The sequence below is a fragment of the Coffea arabica genome, chromosome 2c, assembly GCF_036785885.1.
Source record: "Coffea arabica cultivar ET-39 chromosome 2c, Coffea Arabica ET-39 HiFi, whole genome shotgun sequence".
Classification (NCBI taxonomy): Eukaryota; Viridiplantae; Streptophyta; class Magnoliopsida; order Gentianales; family Rubiaceae; genus Coffea; species Coffea arabica.
In genome coordinates, this window is record NC_092312.1 from 69,292,390 (window position 1) to 69,318,394 (window position 26,005).

At 34.0% G+C, this 26,005-nt stretch overlaps 3 protein-coding genes across 5 annotated transcripts; 2 read left to right on the forward strand and 1 right to left on the reverse strand.

The window, feature by feature from the left end:
• Nucleotides 1-2,569: 2,569 nt before the first annotated feature.
• LOC113724584 (uncharacterized) lies at nt 2,570-4,826 on the forward strand. Its single transcript, XM_072077308.1, has 4 exons — nt 2,570-2,810; nt 2,948-3,170; nt 3,799-3,822; nt 4,346-4,826. The coding sequence occupies exons 2-4, from the start codon at nt 2,957-2,959 to the stop codon at nt 4,642-4,644; spliced, it is 537 nt and encodes a 178-aa protein (XP_071933409.1). The 5' UTR covers nt 2,570-2,810; nt 2,948-2,956; the 3' UTR covers nt 4,645-4,826.
• A 1,706-nt stretch (nt 4,827-6,532) lies between these two features.
• On the reverse strand, nt 6,533-12,051 carry LOC113727570 (glutathione synthetase, chloroplastic). The gene is made up of 12 exons (XM_072076236.1): nt 11,545-12,051; nt 10,966-11,135; nt 10,727-10,802; nt 10,108-10,238; nt 8,936-9,058; nt 8,762-8,847; nt 8,534-8,609; nt 8,374-8,443; nt 7,892-8,013; nt 7,226-7,365; nt 6,951-7,143; nt 6,533-6,865 (listed from the first exon to the last, which is right to left on the reverse strand). Exons 1-12 carry the CDS (start codon nt 11,947-11,949, stop codon nt 6,742-6,744), a joined length of 1,716 nt encoding a protein of 571 aa, XP_071932337.1. The 5' UTR covers nt 11,950-12,051; the 3' UTR covers nt 6,533-6,741.
• Nucleotides 12,052-19,753: 7,702 nt separating this feature from the next.
• On the forward strand, nt 19,754-23,723 carry LOC113724586 (zinc finger BED domain-containing protein RICESLEEPER 2-like). Of its 3 annotated transcripts, XR_011839585.1 has the most exons (4): nt 19,754-19,931; nt 20,995-23,107; nt 23,202-23,274; nt 23,446-23,723. XR_011839585.1 is itself a non-coding variant. In XM_072076237.1 (2 exons), exon 2 carries the CDS (start codon nt 21,283-21,285, stop codon nt 22,666-22,668), a length of 1,386 nt encoding a protein of 461 aa, XP_071932338.1. In that variant the 5' UTR covers nt 19,754-19,931; nt 20,995-21,282; the 3' UTR covers nt 22,669-23,723. The 3 variants fall into 3 exon arrangements, 1 of the variants encoding a protein (XP_071932338.1); XR_011839584.1 differs by having other exon boundaries at nt 23,202-23,723; XM_072076237.1 differs by having other exon boundaries at nt 20,995-23,723.
• Nucleotides 23,724-26,005: the final 2,282 nt, after the last annotated feature.

A 26,005-nucleotide genomic window follows, 5' to 3' on the forward strand; every position in this document is an offset into this window, starting at 1 on the left:
ATGTTACGTAAGTTGAATTTGACAGAATCTTGATGAAATTCCTCAATATGAAGTTATATGCACCATTTTTTTTTTTTTAAAAAAATGATCATGTACATTCTTTGAAGTTGAACTCTTTGTATTACTTTATGTGTTATTTCTATTAAAATGGGAGTATAAATGATCCATCACATTTAAATTTTTCTATCTAACTATTCATTTTTTGAGAATTGGAATTTTATTGGTAGAGTTAATTGAGTTTTTTTTCTTTTATTTTTTAGGCAGAATCTAACATAAACCACAAACAACAATGAATCTATTATCCTAAGAGCACTTTGTTTTGGTATCAATAGCAATATTTTTTAAAATTTGAAAATTTAATTAGGTTGTGATTGATCAAGAATTTTTAATGAAAATAAAAAAATTAAAAGTAGAATGCAAAGAGACACATTGGTTTGGAGTGTTATATTTTGTTCATAATTGAAATTTAATAAAGGTTACAGTTTTTTTCTAACTACTATAATTATTGCTATTATTAAAATGCAATAAATCTAATTATTAGGGTGAATGATATTTTAGACCAATAGATAACTAAAGACCAGATCCTACTTAGGCCCTATTTGATAATCCAATTCAGCACTTAAATCTAATGGATTCAAATCTTAACATATTCAGACTGTTTGATAATAAAAAATTGAACATTTGAATTAATTAAGTAGCATTGAATTTTCTAGGTAAAACTTGCTTCCAAAATTAAGTAATAAGCTATTCACTTATTACTAAATGTAATATGCACTCAAATGTATTAAATTTAATACTTACCAATTTAATAATTTAATGGATTTAGATTTCAGATTTCACTTTCAGACTTCAGTTTTATCAAACACACCCTTAACCTCTAATGCTTATTGTCATCAAATTGTTATTTTCTTCTAATACGACATAATGAATTTTAATCATCATAAAAAAATAAAAAGATTATAATATGAGATTTCAATCATCAATTAATAAAGGCATAATTGGACTAGCAAAAAACTAAGATTACTTACAATTGCATTTTTATGACACCTTTATAATTGAAATAGTAGTACTCAATTGGAGAAAATAAAATTCAAAACATCAACCCATTATTATCATTAATAGCAACCCCTCAAAACAAAAAAAAAATTGAAAATTATTCATAAAATGACACAAAGTGTATAGCAAATGAATCAAAAAGATGAGAATACCATTCCAATGATACTGTAGTGCAAGACAAAATTTTTACTGGCAGTGATTGAATAGTGCTACATTTGTATTGTTTTGTACAAACAAAGTCTATCCGGCAATCCAACAAGCCATGCAAAAGCCACCTCCAATGGGCAAAGAAAAGGAGAAAAAGAAAAGGTTAGCATATATAATACTCTAATTTGTTAACCACCTTTCCTATCTTGTGCATAGAAACTAATTGTGCTCAAATTCTGCTTAATTTAGCAAGTACGATAGATCTGCAGTATCATTGTTGGTGCTTGCAAAATTCTATTAGAAGACATATTTTGTTGCAATTCAAAGAGAAATGGAATCTACCCATATTCTATAGCGAGTAGTCCATGTACACGTCCAAGTCTATGAATGTATTAATATTTTTTTCACAAGGCTTGAAGTAGTCATAACACAAAATGAGACATAGGCAGTCTTGAATTGTCAAGATGTTGATAACGACCCACCAACACATTCAACAGACGAAAGTAGTACTACCATAACTTGTAAATAGTTGGATGCAAAATGAGTCCTACATACTCCAGAGAACTAAAAAAGTTGCAGCATTTTAACTATGATGAATCTGCAAATGAGAAGTTCAGGACAACTTCTGTAGCCAAAATTTGATTTTATAATAGTTGATAATTATAAATTGATTATAATAAACAAATATTAGTTATGAATAAACTATTGGATAATATTTTTATAAACTAACATAGTTTATAATATTATAATATATTATTACCATAAATAAACAAATATTATTAGTTTATGGTAAACTGCTATACAATTTATTATAAACTAGTATTATCATAAATTGTATATAATACTTTATAAATAGAAAATAAACTATTTAATAATATTATAAACACCGTAATATTTTTGCTTTTAATACATTGTTTATAACCATAAACTGTTTATATAATCTTAGTTGAATATATTAGTTGTGTGTTTAATATCTTATATGAACAGTTTATTATACTGTTCTTATTTTGTTTGTTTGTTTGTTTCAATTAAACGTTAATATAAACGTTTTATAAATAGTGTTAATATAAACGTGTATAATAATTTATACTTAATATATTTACCTTATATTGCAGTTTCATTTTGAAATAGGTCAATAAAGTTACAAAAACTTGAAAATAAGAACTACGGAAATGCGTTTTCTTTTTAAAGTTTAGCGGTACCAATTGATATTATTATAAAATTGAGGGGAGGTTTCTGAAATTCTCCCTTACAATTATGTGCAAACAAGCCACTTAGTTTCTTGACGTGGCATATATGTGATGTTTGTGCACATGTAGAAGTCTTCTCCAGTAACAAAACTAATCTTATTCCAGTCCTCGTCCCAGTCAATAACTTCTCCTTTTCATCCCCTCCTCAACTCCGATTTGCTGTTAGTTTTAGACCTGATTCGTACAAAACAAACCCTGCATTCGTACAAAACAAACCACAAGATTTCTCATGTCCTTGTTTGGTGACCAAACTTAAAACTTACGCAGGCAGTTGATATAATATGAGTTTTAGTGTATTATTATAAGCCTTGGTGCAATGGTTGAGTTTGAGTTGAAGTGGAAGTTTTGATCATTCAGGTATTGAAGTGGATTTTTAATTAAAACAATGGGTCGCTGTCCACTTTGTGATTACTTATAGGCTTTTGTGTTTTTTCGGTCCCTTTTGTCTAGAAGTTTAAAGATTTGATTACTCTCCTATCTGCTTGTTTTTGCAGAGGATATTTATGGCACACCCGTCAAACCACAGAGTGAGAAATGGCGGATTTTTGAGATTCTTATCGATTCTTGTTGGCTTGATATTGGTTGTTTACGTCTGGAGACCGTCTCCATCTTCTTCTGGACGGTCTCATAAGCCTAAGAAGAAGTTTAAGGCTTTGGTTTCGTGTCCTGAATGTTCTTGTGACTGCCCACAATCGGATTCATTCACCCTGCCTTCAGGTTAGTTTTCTGATTTTGCTTCTGCTTGAATGAATTAGGGGATTGACTAGTTGATCGCCTTTGTTCTTTCCTGTTTTCTCTGATGTTCATTAGTTAAATATGTCAAAATGTATCCTCTGCATTGGTGCATATTGAGAATTGATTGTTATTTGAAATATGTTTCGTTTTTACTCGTCACTATTTGGATGTGAAATCACTGCGGCTGTCATGGCTGTATTCTTTGTTTCGTAGTAAGATTAGAATGCCAAGTTTCGGGTGAATAAAGTGCCATTTTTACCCGCAAAGAGAACCAGAGAATAGGATTAATAGGTTTCGTAACCAGTGGGCTTATCTTGAGTGAGAGGATGCCAAGATATTGTTGGTGAAGGCAGTAAACTGAGAATGATAAGTCAGATCCATGTTGCGGATTGTACTGACTTCTCCCAGGGAAGCTTCATGATCTATGTTGAAGTTTTGAAGTGAAAGGCTTCCTCTTTGTAATATTTAGGTGTCTTGCTGTAATAACTTTAGTATTGAACTGCTGTGATCCTTCTTTAATTGAATATTTGCAGCTCCTTCTTTTGGTTTCTCTATGCATTCTTATCTGTCCATAATGACTTCTCATGTTCTTTTGTTTCATCAATTGCAGGTATATTTAACGTGTCATCATCAGGTATGTTGAACCTTCCTCTTTGCTTATCATTATGTTTCCCCGTTTGGCAAGTGAGTTTTTGTTGGTGTTTGTCTAAAACTTTACTGTCTAAAAATCCTTGATGAAGTTATACATCTTCCTGTTTTTCTTGAAGAACAAAAATCCTTTATACTTGAGTCTCAATAGAAAAGAAGCAAACTGTAAATTGATATGACAGAAGAAGAATCTGAGAAGCGCAATTTGTCATTATTTTCTGAATCACATTATAACAATTTCTGTTAAAGACAGACCTGTTATATCTCCATGTCTTTAAAAAATAGAACTAACCGGTAGTGGTAGTAGCAACCAAATATTGACTGTCATGCCTCTCTCCCCCTCCCTCTCTGCAATCTCCATTGCAGAGATACAGGCAATGCTGTAGCTTAGACCATAGTTGCATTGAAATGCAATATGATTGGAATCAACTTACGGGTTTTTTAAGTCTCTAACAGTAACAACTCAAACTTTTTTTCCCGAACTAACCACTGGTTTGTTTTGATTGCAGGTTGTACCAGTGAAGATCCAGAGATGAATGAGGAATTGAAGAAGGATACCATAACTTTACTTTCAGAGGAGATTAGCTTACAGCAAAATGTAACACGGGATATCTTGGACCATGCTTTGGAATTAACAATGGATGCAAAGCAAATGGCATCATTTCACCGAAGAGAAGCGCAGAAGTGCTATGTACGTGTGGATACTTGTGAGACTGCACGGGAAAGGGCTGAAGCAGCATTACTGAAGGAGAGCAAATTGACTCTGCTATGGGAGGAACGAGCTCGTAACTTTGGCTGGAGAGACTAGAAGACAGTATAGTTGGAATCAACTCATTAGAGCATTTTTTTTGTGACTTACATTAGAAATTCAATTGATACGTTTATGCACCATTGCCTGTTAGCGAAACCTGTGAATATAGCTTCAGTTCTTTCACATTTTAGGATTTGATATCCAGTCAACCTGAGAGTTATACTGCTGCTACAACGTAATATTCATTAGCATATTCCTAGGTGCCTCCTGCTCTCTTTTCGTTGGGCATAGTAACGAATTTCATTCAGGGCAGTATGGATTTTTTTTTTTTTTTTTTTATTTATTGTAGATGGATTGTTTGGCTGAGTCTTTTGTTGCCTGCTCTATCGATGATAATCTGTCGGAAAGAAAGTGAAAGAAGGTAAAAGTAGGCTTCTGATTATAAGAGATTACTAACGGACTATTCAACTGTGGTCCTTTATTATTCCTGCAATGCACATAGGGGTGTCAACGTGTCTGGTTTGGATCCGGGTCCGACCCAGATCCAATAAATTTTTCCGAATTTAGTTTGAAAAATAATTCTGTTGAAAAATAATTCTGATACCCAGACCACCTGTACCTGTATCCGTTTACTCTAACGAAAAAAATGGATCGAATATGAAATATAGAATTTCGACCCGTATCCGATCTGGACCCGAACAATATATTAATAATTATAAAATATAAATATTTTTAAACACACTCTTTTACCAAATTAACAATTTGGTAATGATTTTGTAGATTAATTTGTGGTTAATTTTAGATTGACTTTTGCGAGTTATTTGTGATTTAGCTTTATAATTTGATCTGTTTAAGTTTGGAGTAAATTTATGATTGGTTTTGATTTTAATTTTGAAATGTTTAAATTTGGATCTTTTTTTTTCCGGGTAGACCCCACCTTGACTCGAGACCCATCGGATTCGATTTCGAAACTCTAAGGTCAAGACTCATTGAATATATGACTTGGGTCTGAATCTACTACATAAAAGCGGTTCGGATCCAAAATTTTCAATTCCGACTCGTTGACACCCCTAGATGCACATCCGACCATTCTTTTCTTTCACAAATGTTAGAGAAAACACACGCACACCTCTCACGCAAACGACGCAGAAGGCATCGCTAAGATCGGCCCCAAGGACAATCTAAGGGGGATTCATAGAAAAATTCCATCCAGTCAATTGGTGACAGAAAGGGCTCCCCATGGACGTTAAACCTAGAGTAACTATCCCACGATCTTTCGATGTGGGATGGTGAACCCAACCCCCTCCCGTGCAATCCTCGCCAGAAATCTGGTTTTTGTCTTTCACAAATGTTAGAGATAACACACGCACACCTCTCACGCAAACAACGCAGAAGGCATCACTAAGATCGGCCCCAAGGACAATCTAAGGAGGACTCACAGAGAAACCCCATCCAGCCAATTAGTGACAGGAAGGGCTCCCCGTGGACCTTAAGCACATCTGACCATTCAACAGATGTATTTTGTAATCATATTACTGCAGGGTTTAACATTTCAACCGCCCACCATCATGCAGAACACTACTCAAGTGTCAAAATTTTTTTAATCTTTACGAGTGTAATAGTAGTATCATTAACAATTAAAAAACTTGACTTGACACATAGGCAAAACTTGACACTGCATAAAAATTTTCAATATCTTCTCATAGTTCTCTAGAAAGGGCCAAAAAATTTATAAATGCTTCACACACACACAAACACAAAATGATTCCAATTGTCACCATCCACAATTTTAAAGAAAAAAGGTAAACAAGTTAGTATCCATCATACCAGATTTCCACCCTTTTCAGAGATGAAGAAGAAAAGGTTAGAATCTTCACTGAAAAGCAAGGGACTTTTGTCTTAAACAATCAGAGAGAAAGTGTGACAAGCGGAAACAAGATGGCCATAAAGCTAAACAGAATCTTCATCTTTCTCCTTGCCTTCATGTTTGAGTTAAATCAACGAAAGCAATACACCAGAACACGCTAGTACAATATTAAATCACTGGCAGCTGAAGTATACCAAGATCTCTCTAGAGGGTCGGACTTTATTAGATCGCAACTATACATGTTTGGTAAGTGAAGTTACGATACGAAAAATTGGGAAGATCATAAATCAAACCAAATATATGCTATCCAGAACTGCAAAACCGGCTGCAACCCCACCCTCATTTGAGGAAGAGACCTTTGTGCGCATCAAGTAACCGCAGTTGTCATTCATAATCACCTTTGTTTTGTTCCTGCACGTTGAAGCCAAAAAAGCTGGTCAATAAGGAGGGGCTAGAGAATGAGCACCTACAATTCTGATTGGTGTACAGAAATTACCTCAAATAAGCGCCATAAACCCCAAGTTCTGATATGGTTTGATCTCTATGAGAAACACCATCTCGCATAAGAATGGCTGGAGAAACAGCAGGGAAAATTCTTTGCATAAGGATGTAGGCTGCATCTTCTTGGTTACCTGTCATGTGCAACCTCAGTAGGGTCTCCTTCACATCGTCACCGTAGATGTTGTTTCCTGAAACGAAATTGATTCACAGTTAATAACACAAATCACTGTACTAGAGCTAAGGGTAGTGATAATAGTTAGAAAAAGAGACCTCCTCCTTCTCTTTGTGGTTTCATCACATATAATCCAGGTCTCTCAATTGCATCCTTGATAATTTGCAAGTCATCTAGACTCCACAGCCCAGCAAAGCATCTCCTTAGTTTGGAAATGTCATCTTTATTCTCGAGAAACCTGTTTAGAACCAAGAAATAGTTTGACCTCAGTTGGTAGAAGAGAGAAATAGACTGTCTGTGTAAGAGTGCAAAGAATAATACTGAGTCCTCCGAGGCTTGACTCACTAAATAATACGGTTCATCACATTCCATATCATTCCATGTTCTTAGAGAGGTTAGATAGTGCTTTTTTCTGAATTAAATTTAGAAGTGATTTAATTTCTCAATGAAATTTAAGGTTACATATTAGCTAAACATGAAAATGCCTCTTTTCGTGTGACGATGACCAAGAGGCACTAAAGGGGTTTCCACTTTCTGGTTTACCACAAGAACGACTTGTGATGTCAAAGGTGATACCAGAAGTTTACATTCACCTCCACCAGAAAGAATGTTAAGAGCAAAGTAACGTTCTCCAAAAATAACTGTATCTCTCATTTGTCTTAATTGCAGTGCTTTTCCAGTAAATTGCTCTCAAGCAACTATTAACCAAATTACCGACCCCATCTTACAGCAACATGACATGTTTGAGAAGGTTTTAGTCTTACCTTTCAAGCACACCTGGTTTTGCAAGTTCTTGTTGGATTTTCTTTGTTCCTGCCAGATGATAGGCAATAGAAGGGCACTTGATTGCGGAAGATTGCTCCATCAGTAGCCTAGCTCTCCATTCCTATCATAAGATGTACCGAAAATAAATCAATAACATCAACAAGCTACATACATAAAATAAGACTTCTCAACGAGAGTAAGCAATACAATGATACGAGCCGCGACCTCAAGTTCGTAAGATGAAGTGTTTTAAAAAAATAAATAAACACCAAGTTGGATGCAGAATCAAGTAACACGTGATAACCACATCAAACACAACAAATATACATATATATATCTGTGTGTGTGTGTGTGTGTGTGTGTCCCCTTAACAGCCAAACATTTTCACATTTGGACCAATGTATATTGAGATAAGCAATAGTCGACGAAAACTCATAGGGTAAAAATATCAGCAGCACAAGCATGAAGCATCTGTACTCACAAACTCTGAAGGATAATCAGTCGGTGCATACCCAGCTCTGAAATAGACGACTGCAACCGCTTCACCTCCTCTGCAATGTCCAAGAATTTGACTTTTTCAGACAAGAGCCACAAGTTGATGTAACACTGATAATTGTACTTTTGTTCCTTAAGATACATACACAAGAAGTGTTCCATCTGCCTGAAGCTCTCCTGTTGCATCGATTTCTGCTAAACTCTTCCTAATAGTTGTTATTTGATATGTGTCAACAAGTTATGGAAACGCATTCTAGGGTAACATATCAATATTCAGCTATAACAACTTGCATCTATGGATTTTAGGACAAAGTACCAACTAGAAGTAAAATAGATCTGAAAATAACCTTGTCATAAATGATAGAATAGAAAAGGATATTGTTCCTTGAGTACTGCACATAGCCAATGTTGGTCATACATGTTGCGTTCTTCAGGTTGAACCACAACCATAATTACAGCCCTGTACAGAACTTTTAAGTTAGTCGCAGATTGTGTGACCCAACAATAGCAGCTTGAGAACAATAACAATAAATTTATTAAAACCAAACCTTGGGTTATTATATTCAGTCCAAGCTTTGGCTAAAGCTTCAGCAAATCCATTTACAGCATTATTTCTGGGAACTCTTTCAGGATCTAGTAACAGGTGTTCTCTAAATTGAAGAAGTAACAATCTGCGCACAGGAAGAAGGATGAAAGAATCTCAATCTGGACTGCTAAAATTAGCACACAAAGTTTTGTTTTCTTCATAATTATTTTTATCCCTTAATCATCTGTATCTCTGGACAGACTTTTTCTTTTCACTTAATTTCTCATGAATACACACACATTGTGTGACAATACAAGCCAGCTAGAACATAGGCTCATTTTAGGTATAACCCCCCAAATCAAGAGTATTCAGCTAAATATTCAAGCAAAGACCTTCTTCTCCTTTATTAGACTACTATCACCAAACATCAAAGTAATGAGGGCTTCCACCCCCAAATGATTTATATGTGAACGAGGTTTCCTCATCTAATTAGTCAATTGTTGTACTCAATGTCCCCCAGGTACACCCTTTTTGCATGTCCATTAGCAAATGCCAATGTTTAAATAAGTAATGACCATCATAACACCTCATGCATTTTCTCTAATAGAAATAGAATACAAGAAGATGATTATGAGCTGATTATTTCATTAATAATCATATTAGAAAAATATGCATCCCAGCCAACAATTTGATAAATGTCACTGATGCATAAAAATCTTCATTGCTGTAGCCTTAGAACATTGCAAGAAGACAGCAATTGTCAAACGAATAAAAATGAGTCAAGTTTGATTTGTTATAAAACTTTGGGTGGAGTGAAGGTTCCTTTCATTATAAAACTGAACTTGATCACATTTTGACATTCACTAAATCACGTGAGATTTTCATCAGCAAATGTACTAGAAGATTTCCTTTGTCAGTGCTAAAAAGTTAGTGAAACCAATTGCAAATAAACATCCTACAACTGAAAATTAAAGCTATTTCACTTCCTTTGACAATAGAGGATAAGCAAATAGAAAGACATACAAAGCACTCCATTGATGTGCTTTCAACTAATCAAAAATGTAAATACCTAAAACCTTCAGTGTAAACAATTGCAGTGGCATTTGCTGAGCAATTTTGAAATGCAAGAATCATTAAAATCCAGAATAACATAAACACAGAGAGAGAAGGCAAGAACAAGTAACAATTGATAACCTGTGAAGCTCACTGACAAGACAACTCAGCCCGGGAAAAGATGATGAAATTGTGTTAAGCTCTATCTGAAGAAGTAATTTGGTTTGTTCATCTAACATGTAATCTGAGCGATGCAATCCCAAGCGTATGTCCTGAAGAGCAGTTTCGGTAAAAGCTAGTAAAGATGCTAACACCACAAAACAAAATATAGGAAATCTACTTTTCTTTATCATTTTGCATTGGTTAGTTTACAAATATCAGTTCCACTGAGATGAAATGAAGTATACAGGTAACCAAAGAACTATATTCAAAAAGTATTCCCTGCCCCTTCAATGGCAGATAAGATAATAAAATTGCACAAGGGCACAACTCAGAACAGGTAAATTTGATCACATGAAAACCCCCTCTTCCCCCTTTCCCTGTAATAAATCTGCACCCACAACCATAGATTAACATCAAGTGGAGAACTAAAGGATTTGAAACAGGGTGACCACTAAAATGTGGATCCCAAGTTAAGCATCACAAAGCTATATTAATGAGTAGCAGCAAAAATCAGAGAGAACCAACCAGCATAACAAGAGGAAGTGAAACATCAATTTCATGCAAAGGAATCTAAGTCAAATGCTATAATCAGAAGCACCTCTTTCTTATTGATCTCTAACATCTTGGAATGAATGTCCAAGAGTCTGGATGTAAATGTATCTACTTTCTTTGTCCTGCATTATTGAAACAGAAGAGGATAATTAGTTTGACAAACACACACACACACAGAGAAAGGAAATGTAAAGCAAAGATGACCAACTAGAAATACAGGAAACTAACAGCCTAAACAGCTACTTGTAACAGATACATAAGAATGTTGTGAGCGGAGGAGATTACCTAGATAGCGACTCCTGCAAAAAATTTCCATCCAAACTCACACGATCAACTAGTTCATTAAAAATAGGAGCTACTTCACAAGCTTGTTTCCAATGACTTTCAGGGAATGACATAGGCAACAAGGCAATTGGGGCATGAACCATTCCTACACCAGGCACTTTTCCTGATCTCTGCATTCATTAAAATACTACCAAACATCAAAATGTAGAACCATATGCATCCAATTCCAAGACTGTCCGTTGTATTCATCCTCCCCAGCAGTAACAAAGCAAATAAGTGCTATCCAATGGATAACTTTCTCGCACATAAATAAGTATAAGGATTGGATATCAACTTAAAAGACATCTTAAACAGAAACGTTCATTCAGAATGCATAATTTTAAATATCACATTAGTCAAATGCAGACATAAATAATAAACAATTAGAACAATCTAAAAGCTATAAGAAAAGAAAATTAGTAAACCATAAAGAAAACAACCCTTGTTCATTTGCAATCTCATCTTGTTGATCAGAATAATATGAAGAAACTAAAGCTACAATAATGCCCAAAATAAAACAAGAATCTTTTCAACAATGACCTGTGAATTTCTGTCACCAGCAACAAGGCCATGAAGTGAACTCCAGACAAGAGCATCATAAGCAATCTTTTGAACCAATTCTTGGTCAATACTATGAGGATCAAAACTGGGTTTTTGTAGAAAATCATTTCCTTTTTGGGTCTCCATCTGTTCAACAACTCTGCCACACCTCAAAAAGAAAGGAGCTGAAGATGGTGCTTTACCAATGGTTTTTTGGGCTAGTTTCCTGATATGGGTTTGCAAGAATTTAGAGGTGGGCTTGAAAAGAAGATGATTTGAATGTGATTTGTCAGAGAAAGTGCAAGTAGTTTTCGAGTTGGATATAGTGGGGCAGTAGGAGAAGGAGCAAGTGGAACTGGGAAAAGAGAAGGAGAGGGAGCTGCAAGAGGAATATCCAACACCCATTTAGGCCTTTTTAGTAAAAGCAAGAATCCATGATGAGACCCTTATCATTAATTTGTTAGTATATTTGGCAGCCCGCAGCCGCACCGTAGAATATGCAGAAGAATTTGGTTATGAATTTGGCTCTGCCGCAAACTTTACCTCAGCAGCATCTTGAATTCAGCTAGTACTTTTTAAAGGGAAAATACTTGTTCTTGATAGACGGCTCAATTGATTTCTTTCCTCTAATGGCAATTTTGATGATATTTTTTTTTTGGAGTTAGCTAATTTAGATAGTAATACCTTTTTTTTTTCTTGTCTTTTGGTTTTTGAATGAAACTTGCTTAATGATATTGGAAAAGAATTATATGCAAAAAAAAAAGAAACTTTTTTTAAAAAAAAAACTCTAATTACAAATTTTTGGATGACTTTTTTTTTTCATTTTTAATCACCTTTTTACTTGTCTTATATCATCAAAAAGTTCTGTAGTGAGTTTGAATTCGTTTGGATTGTTATTTTTTGAAATATTTGTAGAAAAATATATTCTAGCAGTTTGATATCTATGAGTAAAGTAATTGAAAAATGTACTTATGAAAAAGTAAAAACTTTTTGTAAAATTTTTTTTCTCAAATAATATTCAACGAGAAAGGACTCATATTTCAACTTCCAAATTCTTTATTACTTCCATAGCATTCTCTTTTCCTAGACCGAATCAACTCGAAAGCTCTCTATAATTATTTTTTTCTAATTCACTTCTCATCTTTTTTTTTTTTTGTGAAACATTTACTTTTCCAATATGATTTTATAGTTTGCTTATACTCTTGCATAGGAATTTTAAAAATTATTTGTAGACAAAAAAAAAAAATCAATCTCACTTATACTCTTGTATTTAGAAAATAGACTGACAAATGCCTTTAGAAACGAATATGAATGTCCAAAAATATTTTGCTTTGAAATAAATATATTTTTCACGGTTTTCATATGGAGTGACATTAATACTAATTGCAAAAGGCATATTGGTTTCTTGGCTAAGTTTTACTTCGATAAGAAAAGCGAAGAAGAGATTTTTTTTCCTTTTTTTTTTAAAAAAAAAAAGATGAAGAGATTTATAATACAAGAAGGCTATCTAGTCTCCTTTTCTTTATTTTTTTTTTTACTGATATCCCTATTATTACAATTAACTAGGAATGTAAATTATCCCACTTAACAAACATTAGACTTTAAAAGCGTTAGAAAAGTACATTATAATTTGTAGAGAAAATGACCTGTTTCATCCCTTACATTTCGTAAAAATATTCTTTTCGTCCCTCATATTTAAAACGAAGCAAATTGGTCATTCACATTTAAAAATCGAAACTTTTACATCCTAGAAATAAACTCTCAGTTGTGAATCAAACCATCTAACAATCCGGTTACAAATTTTATGGGTAGAATTGGTAGATCACTCGCAAAACATATTTCCAACAAATAAATTAAAATAATTAAAAAATCTTAATTAAAACTCATTTGCTTCTTCAAAAGATCGAAATAGTGCTAAAGCTCTCAAGCACTAAACCCTTAGACAAATTCCTCAGTTTTGTTGCACTACGGGTTTAGTGCTTGAGAGCTTTAGCACAATTTCGTTCTTTTGAAGAAACAAATGGGTTTTAATTAAGATTTTTTAATTACTTTAATTTATTTGTTAGAAATATGTTTTTGCGAGTGATCTACCAATTCTACCCCCAAAATTTGTAACCAGGTTGTTAGATAGTTTGATTCACAATTGAGAGTTTATTTCTAGGATGTAAAAGCTTCAGTTTTTAAATGTGAAGGACCAATTTGCTTCGTTTTAAATGTGAGGGACAAAAAGAATATTTTTACGAAATGTGAGGGATGAAATAGGTCATTTTCCCTAATTTGTATCACATATCTTTTTCTAATTTTAAATTTTTTTCTCAATGCCCCAATAAAATTACTTGACTTGGAAACTTGATTTTGAGACCTTTCACTTCAATACTATTTAATTAAATTCATATTATGCACAGTACAGACTTTTTGAAATTGACTAAAAACTTGATTTTGACACCTTTTACTTCAACACTGTTTCCCTATGTTCATAACCTGGACAATATGGCAGCAGTTTATGAACTGATTCCTACATTTACCATGCTGTATAAAACGAAGGACTGATTTAATTTCAATGATGTAACACATCTCACTTGACTTATGTGCTACGCAATTTATCTTTTAAATTAGAAGCCACCTTCAGAATTGACCTCAGAGGCTTTGATTCTTGATCTCCATCTTCCCTTCAAGGCAACCTTTCCAGTGATGTTCTCTTGTTGTTGATGGGGTATATCTGTTGGCGCAAAAAATCACACGTACAACGAAAGCAATTTTTAATACATATAAAAATATGTGGAAAGAGGGAAAGAAATAAACTCACAATCAAACCTCCAAAATTTTATGAGCAAGATGTGTCAAATGTCACTAAATTATACCATTGTGCTAATCTAAATCACTAAACTATTTTTTTTAGTTGAAAATGTCACTGAACTAATCAAATTGTATATTTTGCTTCATTCCGTCTAATTTGACAATCAAAACAAACGGAATGAATATCATGATACTTGCAGGTAGGAATAACAATTGGGATGGGTGCCCTGCGGGGAAGTAATAGGGGGGGAGGGGAATTTTTCCCCTCATTAAGAAACAAGGTTGGGGGTGGGAGAGTATACCTCCACCCCACCACTTGTTAAAAATATATATATAATATTTAATTTAATTAGTTATAAATTTGCAATAATGATATTATCAGTTATAAATATTATATAATGTATATTAGTATATGTAATATAATTGATATTATCAATTATACTAATAATTATGCATGTCTACTAATAGAAATTATTAATTAGTTATACTAAATTTACTAATACATTTATGCTAAATTCCTAATTATACTTAACACAATAACATTTTTTTCTAAAAAAAAACACAATAATGACTTAGTGATTGTATTTATTTCAAAAGTAAAAACTCGTTTACTTTAGTTGTATTTGCTTCATCATGTTAGATTGTATTCAACTAGTTTTTGTTTGATTATTTTTATGGGTTTCAATTGTAAAATTATAATGGATAATGACTTGGTGATGTGTTGATATTTTATTACTTAATTATTTGCTAAAATTTGATTACAATAAAATTATGTGACAAATTTTTATTAACCGTGCAAGAGAAGCAGGGCGGCGGGGAAGGGGGGGAGGGAAGTAGTGGGCAGTAGGGTGGGGGGCATGGAAGGTGTCCCCCGCTCCAAACTCGATCTGTTGCCATTCCTACTTGCAAGCTTAGTTTGTAGGGCAAATTTGTCAATTTATCTTTTTGGTTGATGTTTGTCTTCGCTCCTTAAACATTATAGATAATAATCAGACTCTATTCTCCTTTTTCACTATAAAATCCTTGTGAATTTGTGCCCAAATCTAAAATGAGTTTCTCCTTGTTGTATCTCATATCACCATTGTTGTTTCTGGCATGATCTTTTCGCCTTTCAAGAAAAGTAAGAGAATTTTTTCAAGTTTTCTCTTTGTCATTTTTACAAATAGGTATTGGGCATTACATAAAATGAAATGTTTTATTCAAACTTGTTTCTTGCTTTCCCAAAATTGCAACCAATAAAAAATTAGTCCAATAAAAGAAAAAATCATATCTCACCGATTCTTTTGTGGGCTAAATGACAAAGATTTGTAACCGTTGTCTTTTGAATTGGCATGACCTTTTCAAAAAAAGTAAGAGGATTTTTTTCAAAATTTTTCTTTGTCATTTTTACAAACAAGTTTTGGGCATTACATAAAATAAAATTGTTAAGAGTAAATCGCGCGAAATGTCACTAAACTATTACATTGTGCCGCTTTTGATCACTAAACTTTTTTATTAGCCAAAAATGTCACTAAAGTAGTAAATCTGTGTTGTTTTGGTCATTTCGTTTATTTATGCCGTTAGAAGAGACAGAAAGTAACTTTTTGAGGAATAATGTTGTCTACACAGATTTTTGTGGCAATGAAGGGACAAAACAAACAATCAATGAAAAAACACAATTGTGAGGAGAATCCAGCAAAATCGTACCGCATTAATCTATCAAAATCAAAATAATCAGTGAGGAGAATCAAAAAATCGGCCAAAGACGAAGATTAGTAGTGAAACACAGGTGATAGATGGTAGCAAAGCAGGTGAAAAGGCAAAGGGATGAGTTCATTGACCTGTACATACTATACGGTAAGAAATCTTACAATCCCATCCTTATAGATTTGGATAATGTTTGATTAATTGTGTTGTATGAGTTATAAGTCTAATGAAGTATTTAGCCAGAGTGTTTATTGGGTTTAGAGTTTGCCAATGCGATCTGGTTGTTTGGATAAAGACATAAGAACAAGTGAAATCCCCTTTTGTTGTAGTAGTAGGTTGCAAAGGGACCTACAAGAACCCTCTATCTGATAATTTACTCATAAACAAACAAACTTTTGTGGCAGTTGTCCAATTCGGGTTAATTAACAATTGGAGGTTACGTATTTTTATAGGAAGAACAATGTGTATGACAATAAAAAATAGTGATTAACAAGAATCGTGTTGTTTGCCTTTGCAATTGTTGTGGTTCCTAATAAACCTGTTTTTCCATTAAATTCCACCATGGTGATAAAATTAAGGGAGACAAATACAAGAATTATGTGGGTGGATAGATTGGTTATTTCGATTTTTCCTACACTGATTTTATGTCGATTCATGAAATAAATGAAATAGTTGAAGAGTATGGACATAATGATACCATGTTATATTATTACATTGACCCTAGTAGGGATTTGAACCATGGACTGATGGAACTTCAAACGATGAAGACATTAGACAATTCTATTGTTGGGTTTATGAGTACAAGTTGATAGAAGTATACCGTTATCATATAACAGCTAAGGAAAGATATGAGTTGCAGAAGAAAAAGCAACTGGAGAAGTCCTCAAGGATAAAGAGTTCAATTGTAATGCAAAAGTTTCTAGAAAATGGAGATAAAGGCTGCAGTCAATCTGCTCCAACTCCTAAATGTGCTAGAAAGTCTTGTAAAGGTACCAAAAATGTGTCAAGCATAATACCAGCTCATTTTGCTCATGAGGAAGTTGAAGATGACCCTACAAGTGGTGCCAATTCTTAGCAACATGAAGTTGAAGAGCAAGCTACTCCACATAATGACACCTTTTAACATGCTAAAAATAGTGCACATGTTGCGGAGCCATCAAAATTGCAGAAATAATCACCTCATAACATTGAAGTGTTGATGCCACCAATAGTATGAAAAAACAAAAGATTAGGAAGACTAAGACGTCTGTAGGTGTTCAATTTATTTTCAATTTTATCTTTAGTTTTACTATAGTTGATAGCTACTATAACTATGTTCTAATGTGTACAGGTGAGGAGAGTTAGACTTGTCAATGATGTCGACTAGTCAACTGTAGGAGCCCACAAATAGTCTCTCCAATCAAAGAGGAAGTTATCTGAAATAGACAAGATAAGAATCAATACCAACTATGAGTACTTGGGCAAAGAATTCTCTTTCAAGATTGGTAGATGGGCTGGAATATCAAGGAGCAGTAAAAGTGGAAGATCAGATTAAATGACTTATGAATATTTTTTAGGGCTGTTTGGATGTATTAAATCTTTTGTTTGGATAACTTTTATTTTGATGTATTCTATGTCAAGGACAATTATAGACTATTTACATGTGAAACAAGGCTAAAGGCCTTATTTGGCATTAGAGTTTTTTGCCAAGTTTGTCTGCTACAAGTTTTTTAAAAATTTTAACTACAGTAATCTCAAAAAAATTTTTAAAAACTTTAAACTATACACTTAAAAATATTCAAAAATTTATACATTTCAAATTTTTTTAAAAAAATTTCTACAGTAAGTTACAGTTAGGGATGGCAATCAGGTCGAATTCTGGTTGGCGGGTCGGGTTGAGACCCATGTATAACAGAAAACCCGTTGACCCGAACCTAACCCGTCAACTCGAAACGGGTCAGGATACCTGACACGAACTCGAAAATTTCGGGTTGGTGGGTCGGCAAGTCGACCCAAAATGACCCGAAACTTAATTTTAATTTATTAATTTATCACTATAATTTCTAATAAAATCAATTTCTCACAAAACTAATTACATAATCAAGTAATAAAAATTTAAATAAATAATCTCAAACCAAATCTAAAATAAATTAAACACCGTAAAAGTGTTTTATCCCAAACCCAAATATAAATTCAATTAAATCAGTATAAAAGTAAAAAAATAATATAATATATTATTTGCCCAAATATAATAATTTCAACTTCACACAAGTTAAATAAATTCATTTAGGATTAAATAATTAATGCCTTTGAAAAAAGGAATAACTTAGTTTAGTTAGATAAAATAATTTTAATATTTATTAAATTATATTTAATTCGTAAACCGGTCATATCGGGTCACCCACGGGTTGATCTAAAATTGACCTGTTTTCTTTTCGGATTCGACCCGATTCTGATCCGAACCCCTGAAATCTCAACCCAAACCCATTAATTTCGTGTTAAATTCGTGTCGTGTTTTCAGGTCATGTCAGAAATTGCCACCCCTAGTTACAATAAAGTTTTAGACAAACACAAAAAAACTCACTTGCCAAACAGAGCCTTTGTTGGAATTTTTCATTAGGGCATTTTTGGTGATGATAGTGACAATTATAACTCTTTTGTAAGGCAGTTGTTTGGAAGTATGCATATTTGATCTCATTTTGCTAGGTCCACTGGTCTTTTGTTGTATTTGACTTTATGCAAATGCATTTGTGAGCTACTTTTCTTTTGAATACTTATGTTAAAATTAATACTTCACTCTTTTATTCATAAACTACAATTTCAAAAATCCAAGGTGTAAACAACACCAACCAAAATGAGGTTTATATAACAACTGCACCACCTTAACTAAAACGAGCTATCTATTAAACCATTTGATAGCATTGGTTTAGGATTTGAAATATAATAATACCCTAGTAGCCATCAATTTTCCCCTTCGAAACTTGTATCCCTTGCTAGGCCTCTAAATCCACATAGATGCACTAAGAATTGTCCAGGTTACAATAAAAAGAACAATGAGCATTTTTTTCCTATTCTTTCTTCCAAGTTTCTTCTTTCAGATTTTTTACTTGAACTTCCTTTTTCTCAGCTTTATTTTGCCACTTGAGAACTTGCTCCTGCAAGGCTTCATTCTTAGTTTTCAGCCTATTTACTCTCCTTAAAAGACCGGGTATGACTTGTTTGGAATGCTCACACATTTCTTCATCATACCAATCCCAAACCACAACTATCAACTTAAAAAAAAATTATCCAAGTTTTTTTTAGCTAATAAATATCCAAAAATTTACACATTAACCTAATTTAACGAATTTCCTACATCTTCACACACTCATCTCGCCATGAGCACATTCAACATATCTTCTTGCTAGGTTCCTATTAAGGCTGCAAACGAACCAAGGCAAGTCGAGTTTTGGTCTAATCGAACCGAGCCTTAACATAATTTTAGTGAACTTAGAGCTGTTAAACGAACCGAGTTGTTCGTTAGCTCGGTTCGTTTCGGCTCGTTCGTATTCGTTAAAGGCTCGTTCGAAGCCTTAAACGAACCGAACACGAACGAATTTTTATGTTCGTTTAATAATCAAGCGAACACGAACATGTTCTCGTTTTAACAAACGTTCGCGAACAAGGACATAATTGTCATTTGACAAATTTTAGCGTTACTCATAAAAAATTCTAAAGCTTTCCCCTTCCCTTTCCAGCCTTACTTCTGTTTCCATTCCCCATTGGCCGCTGCTGAAAGTCCAAACTGATAAGCTCGCTGCTGTTCTAGACTTTCTACCGTCCAAAGTCCAAACTGATAAGAGAGAGACTGGAGTTTCAGTTGCCCCAATCAACATCTTTGGTGGCTGGCTGAGTTCGGAGATCGCGTGCCTCCCTCCTTTGATTCGGTATGATTTTTCACAGATCTATGATTTGTGTTTCTCAATCTGGAATTTTTTAAATTCATTAGATCGAATTTGATTGCAAGCTTGAAGGGGTCAAAGTTTTAGCACTAACGCTAGCCAAATTGTCCCTCACTTGATGTCTTCGGTTGTAGTTTCATCTTTTGGCATCTAATACTTGAAATCTTGGAATAATACTTGTGCATATCATTTCCTTTTTTTACTTTCATCAAGACACATTCATTAATCAGTCAAAACTGGCGCATGATGATTTAAGACATCAAGGCAGTAGCAGCAAGCAGCAAAGCATTTTTTTTCCTTCCATTTCCGTGCTTTTGAGCTTCAAGCTGCTAAATCAATAGCTAGAGATCTCAGAATGGAAACTTGATGCAGAGAAAGTAAAATTATAGGACAAGTAAACCACTGGATGGATTAAGTTTGATGTGAACAATGGATTGAGAGGTTGGGGACATAATTCTAAGTCTAAGATGTCTGGTTTTGTTTGACAGAATTTTTCAAGGTATGGGAAATGATGATGATGATGAACAAGGGTGGAAAAGACAGAAACAAAAAAAAATTAAATACCTGTAGCAGTAGTGTAATTTTGGTCAAGTTTCTCTTTGTCTCTTGAGATAAATCTTTCCTGGATCCAATTATTTGAATTTGGACCACTGGTTGGTTGATGGTAATTTGACTTTTGCTGGACAAGAGATTCGCAAAGATGACGCACCATGGCTTGCAAGGCTGACCAAAGCTCAAAATTTACACTGTTCTGTTAAATCTTCTAGACTTCCTACTTGTCAAATATTGGAGAGAGATGTGGACAGATTTCTACAAACATGGAAATTCGTTTTTAAGTAGTAGTAAAACATCAACAAGTTTCATATTTAGTACTCAATTGGGCCACATACTAAATAGGATCAGTACATAATTTTTTAAAGAATTCCAAACTACCAATAGTACTTTCAGCATGTATTAATTTTATGTCTTTGCTTCGTACATAATTTTGCAGATTATGTTTGGTTAATTTTTCATTGATTAGTAGTTTTATTTTTCATTCATCAAATAGGGTATGTCAAGCTCCCCTTATAATTCACATCTGGGCTCTTCCACAAGTCCTATTATGGATCCTAGCAATGAAGATGTGATACTTGTTGGTGGTGACGAGAAAGATGATGAGATGCATGAAGATGTTGATATTGAAATACTTGCTGAAAACAAGGAAACAAATGAGGCTAAACCATATCAAAAAAAGAGTAGAACGTTGAAGTCTAAAGTATGGAGTGACATGGATTGAGAACCTCAAACTGATGGATCAACTAAAGTGACATGTAAACATTGCAAAGAGGTATGGAAGATGAATGCTAGTGGCACAACAACAACTTACACTAGGCATTTGAAGAATTGTCTACAAAAGAAACTAGTAGACGAGGGGAACAAAAGGATGCAACAACAAGTTCTTTCCTTCACAACAGAAACACCATCGGATGGCATGACTTCAATAACAAACTTTAGATATGATCATGCTAAGGTACGGGAACTTGCATCCCATATGATTTTGGCACATGAATACCCTTTTGCAATGTTGGATCATGAAATTTTTAATAAGTTCATGAAAGCTGTTTCTCCATATTATATAAGGATTAGTAGGCAAACTGTGAAGAAAGACTGCATTTCTACTTATGAATTGGAAAAGAAGAAGCTGATGTCATTGCTAAAGGGGGTCAGTAAAATCAGTATCACAACAGATTTGTGGAAATCAAATCAGAAAATTCAATATATGGTTGTAACTGGGCACTTTATTGATTTCAATTGGGTGCTACAAAAGCGTGTGTTGAATTTTTGTAATGTTCCTCCCCCACATACTGGAGTTATTATAGCTGATGCTCTTAACAAGTGTTTCAATGAATGGGGCATAGAGAACAAAATTTGTAGTATTACCGTGGATAATGCTTCATACAATGATGTGTGTGTTAGGAGGCTGAAAGATGACTTTTTGTTGGGAAAACAATTAAATGTTGGGGGAAAATACTTTCATGTTCGTTGCTATGCACATATACTTAATCTTTTAGTGCAAGATGGCCTTAGTCAAATTGGAGAAGTGATTGATACTGTTAGGGAGGGGATTAAGTACCTAAATTATTCTGAGTCCCGCCTCATTGAATTCAGCAAGATAAAGAAACAGCTTCATTTATCTCTAAGAAAGTTGATTCTAGATTGTCCAACACGTTGGAATGGGACATATTTGATGTTAGCTTCATCTGTAAAATTTAAAGATGTGTTTTGGAGATATGCAGACATTGATCATGGCTTTCATTATGTTCCTAGTGAATATGATTGGATGAGAGTTGAAGAAGTGTGTCAATTTTTGGGTATTTTTCATGAAATAACTAATATGATTTCTGGGAGTGAACATCCAACTGCCAACATTTTCCTACGTAAGCTTTATAGAATCAAAGAGCTTCTGAATGAAAAATCTATTAATCCTTCTAGCCATATAAGGGCTGTGGTTGCAAGCATGGCTTCGAAATTTGATAAATATTGGGGTGAAAATAATATTCTGCTTTCTTTGGGTGCAATTTTAGATCCAAAATATAAAATGGTACTCATTGACTATGCCTTTCCAATTATTTATGGTAGCGAAGCAGCTCCCATATACATTGCTGAAATAAAAGAGGTTTTGAATGACTTTTATAATGAGTATGTTTCTTCATTCACTCCATGTTCTGCTGAGGATGTGTAGTTGCCAAAACGCAGAAAAGTTGAAATTAGTCATGCTTGTAGTTCAACTTCTATGGTGGTAGAAGAAATTGGAAAAAAATATGTTAACTGGAAAAGCTAAGTTTGAAATGCATGTGAGTAGCCAAGAAGAAATGCCACCAGAAGAATCTGAATTAGATATTTATTTGAGTAAAAAAAGATACAGTGGTGCTACGAGTGCAAATCTGGATGTCTTGAGTTGGTAGAGACAGGAAAGATGGAGATTTCGGGTGCTGTCAAAATTGGCTGCTGACATATTAGCTATTCCAGTTACTACTGTAGCTCCGGAGTCTACTTTTAGTGCTGGTGGGAGAGTCATTGATGATCGTCGTGCTTCCATGTCTATTGAAATAGTGCAAATGTTACTTTGCGCTAATAATTGGGTTCGAAATTTGTATGGCCTTTCAAAAAGTCATTTAAAGGTAATATATAATATATGTTACGTTTCTTTATTTCTGCAATTTTTATAAATTTACTGTTCTTACTTAATTGTGATTCATTTTTTTCCTTTGGTAGGAATCATCAATTGTTGATGACTTCAAGGCATATGAAGAAGTTATACTTCCAGATTGAAAGGATGCAACTCATTGTACTCATTTTAATTTCTAAAGTTTCAGTCTTCAGTTGGTTGTGTGGAAATTTTCAATGTTTGTCATTCTTAATTCCTCTATATGCGTGTATGATGTCTAGTTCCTTTTGATTGATATTTTTAAAACTGATTGAAAACTTTTGTAGTTGATTATTATTCTATTCTTTGCAGAGTCTTGGGGAAAAAAATTCGATTGCCTTGGCCCACCTAGCTCTTTTCAGCTACAATGAATTTGGTCCAGTCACTTCATTTTCTTTGCCATGGCTGATGGATTCAAATGGATAGATGAAGTGGATGTAGTAGTAGTCAAATTGTGAAGTGGAGCACATTTGTTGTTGTCTTATGGCTGAATTTTTATATTTGAAGGATAAATTACTTTGTTTTATTTGTTGTTTTTATGTTAATGTTGGTTATGCATTTAATGAATAATGAAATTTAGTCATTTGGTATTTCAATTATTTTTTAGGATGATTAATGATTTGTATGGCATATTTAAGGCTTAGAATAATCTGGATTCGAATTTTTCGAGCGTGTTCGCGAACGACTCGTTTAACATAAACGAGCCGAACACGAACACAAACACAAACTTTACTTAACGAGCCAAACACGAACACAAGTTTAGAGTTCGAAAGTTAACGAACGAACACGAACGGAGTTCGAAGCGCTTAACGAACAGAGTTCAAACATAAGATACTCGGTTCGTTTCGATTCGTTTACAGCTCTAAGTGAACTCGAACTTAAACTCGAGCTCGACGAGCCGACAATTTCAAACTCGAGCTCGAGTTCGAAAAAAATAAAAATAATTATTTTTATTTTTTAAAAAATAAATAAAATAATTTTTTTTGTCTTAAATAAATAATAAAATATTAAGGATATATATGTAATTTTACTATTAAAATAAAAAATAAAAAATATAAAAATACTTAAAATAAAAAAATAAAAAAATATATACTTAAAATAAAAAAATAAAATATATATATACTTGAACTCGAGTTCAAGCTCGATTTGACTCGAGCCAGCTCGAGCTCGAGTCGAGCTTGACTCGCTCGCGAGCGGCTCGGTTCGGTTGCAGCTCTAGTTCCTATCAGTTCATGAAGTCTTCAAATTGGTTTTAGTGCCACAAGACCAAGTCGGAGTTATTTTCTTGCATCTTCCTCTCATGAAACTTGAACACATTCCCAACAATTGCAGCTGTTAATATTGCCCCTCCTACTCCATATTTGAAGACAAATCTATTAGAGGATAAGGGTTTGTACTTTCTAACTGAACTTGGGAGTTGTCTGGTACGTTTACGGGCAATTTATGTTGGAAAGTTTCAACGAAAAGGTTGTGCAGAAAAAATTGCCCGAGAAAAAATTACTTTCCGTCTCTCATGATGGCACAAGTACACGGAGTGACCTAAACTGTATAGATTTACTAGTTCAATAACGTTTTTGGCTAATAAAAAAGTTGAGTGACCAAAAGTAGCACATTGCAATAGTTTAGTGACATTTCACGCAATTTGCTTTTAATTCAAACTTGTTTCTTGCTTCTCAAAATTGCAACCAATAAAAAGTCAGTCATATAAAAGAAAAAAGATCATATCTCTCCAATTCTTTCCTTTCCTTTTGTCTCCTATTTGCTCAACATGCTATGATCCAAATCAAAGCTATGGCGATGTAGCAATATGCGCATAGAATCTCTCATTACTATATGTGGTTAGATCTTCATTGTTGACAGTTGGGTTCAGCACATTATTTATGAAAAGGGGAGCAGGATTGACTGCTAGGGCTCCACCACGATCCCTGCTGCTCGGTATCTTTGTTCTGGGTAAAGCTTTTGAAAATTTTCACCGATGACTTGAACATCTATAATTTTTTAAGAAAAGATTTTTTCACAATCACAAAAATTTCACCGATGACTTGAGTTCCCTTGTGACAGCCCCACCTTCTCTTAAGGCGAACCAAAGGGGTTAGCGGACTGCCTGCCCAACTTTTGCCAGGACTAACGGTGCAGTTTAGAACGATCTATTGCGTTCCGGAACTGATAACGCGCGTAAACAAGTCAAAATTCCAAAATAACCCAAAAAAAAAAAATGAAATTCGAAATCGGCCATGAATAGTAACCGACCCGTCATAACCCAGTCAAACATCAAAATACATATACAACATAACATTTAGTATTTACAAGCCAAAATGGCATACAAAAGTGATACAAAAGTTACTACATATATGGTTTGCCAAAATCAAAAGTGAAACGGCCCTAAAGGTACATTTAGGGTTTCGATTCATAAGCTATACAAAAGAGACATTCATTTAGCTCATCCGGCAACCAACTAGCAAGAATCATTCCAAAAGTAGTCATATGCCTGTAAGGAAAACAAAAGGAACGGTGTGAGCTAATTGCCCAGTGAGATACTATCACTTAAGCAACCAAATTCATGTACTCATACAGTTTTTCATTTCAATTCGCCAAAAGTAAATAAAGGCACACATTAACGGCGGTGAGAAAAGGATACGGGTGGCTCTCAAGAGCCCTTTTCCCTCATTTGCATTTCTTGATCGGACGTCATTGACTCTCCGTCAATGTTCAAAAATAACCAACCGTAGACTCCACTTGACTTCCATTCCTTCCACCTAACATTTCCCTACCGGGCCCGAACTCCAAACACTTGCACTTTGGTATTACTCGAGTAAACCGGAATCGAGAGTCTCTCATACTACAAGATTTCATATAACACTTCCCCAAGGCA